We start from the raw sequence: 280 nt of genomic DNA on the forward strand, positions 1-280 counted from the left end.
GGATCGCTTCCGTGTCACGGACGCAGCAGCGGAGCACGCAACAGCAGCAACAACAACACAAGAAGCAGCATCAACGGCATCAGCATCAGCAGCAGCAGCAGCAGTAGCAGCAGCAGCAGCGAGTCTCTGGGGCTGCTCGGTGGCTGCGTGCAGCTGCGTCACTACAGCAGCAACAGAAGCAGCAGCAGCAACAGCAACGAGAACCGCTGGAGCAGCAGCAGCAGCAGCAGCAGCAGCATCAACGGACAGTACTGGCAGCAGCAGCAGCAGCAGCAGGAGA

At 60.7% G+C, this 280-nt stretch overlaps 1 protein-coding gene across 1 annotated transcript in view; it reads left to right on the forward strand.

The window, feature by feature from the left end:
- Positions 1–280, forward strand: part of EMH_0044650 (3-demethylubiquinone-9 3-methyltransferase, putative) — a gene marked incomplete at both ends in the record, with an annotated part of 9,843 nt that overhangs the window by 4,974 nt on the left and 4,589 nt on the right. Inside the window, one exon of the mRNA XM_013495986.1 lies at positions 154–278. Coding sequence (XP_013351440.1) covers positions 154–278 — 125 coding nt within the window. The remainder of the gene's footprint in view (positions 1–153; positions 279–280) is intronic.

The sequence above is a fragment of the Eimeria mitis genome, genomic scaffold (assembly GCF_000499745.2).
Source record: "Eimeria mitis Houghton genomic scaffold, Emh_scaff1858, whole genome shotgun sequence".
NCBI classification, from domain to species: domain Eukaryota; phylum Apicomplexa; class Conoidasida; order Eucoccidiorida; family Eimeriidae; genus Eimeria; species Eimeria mitis.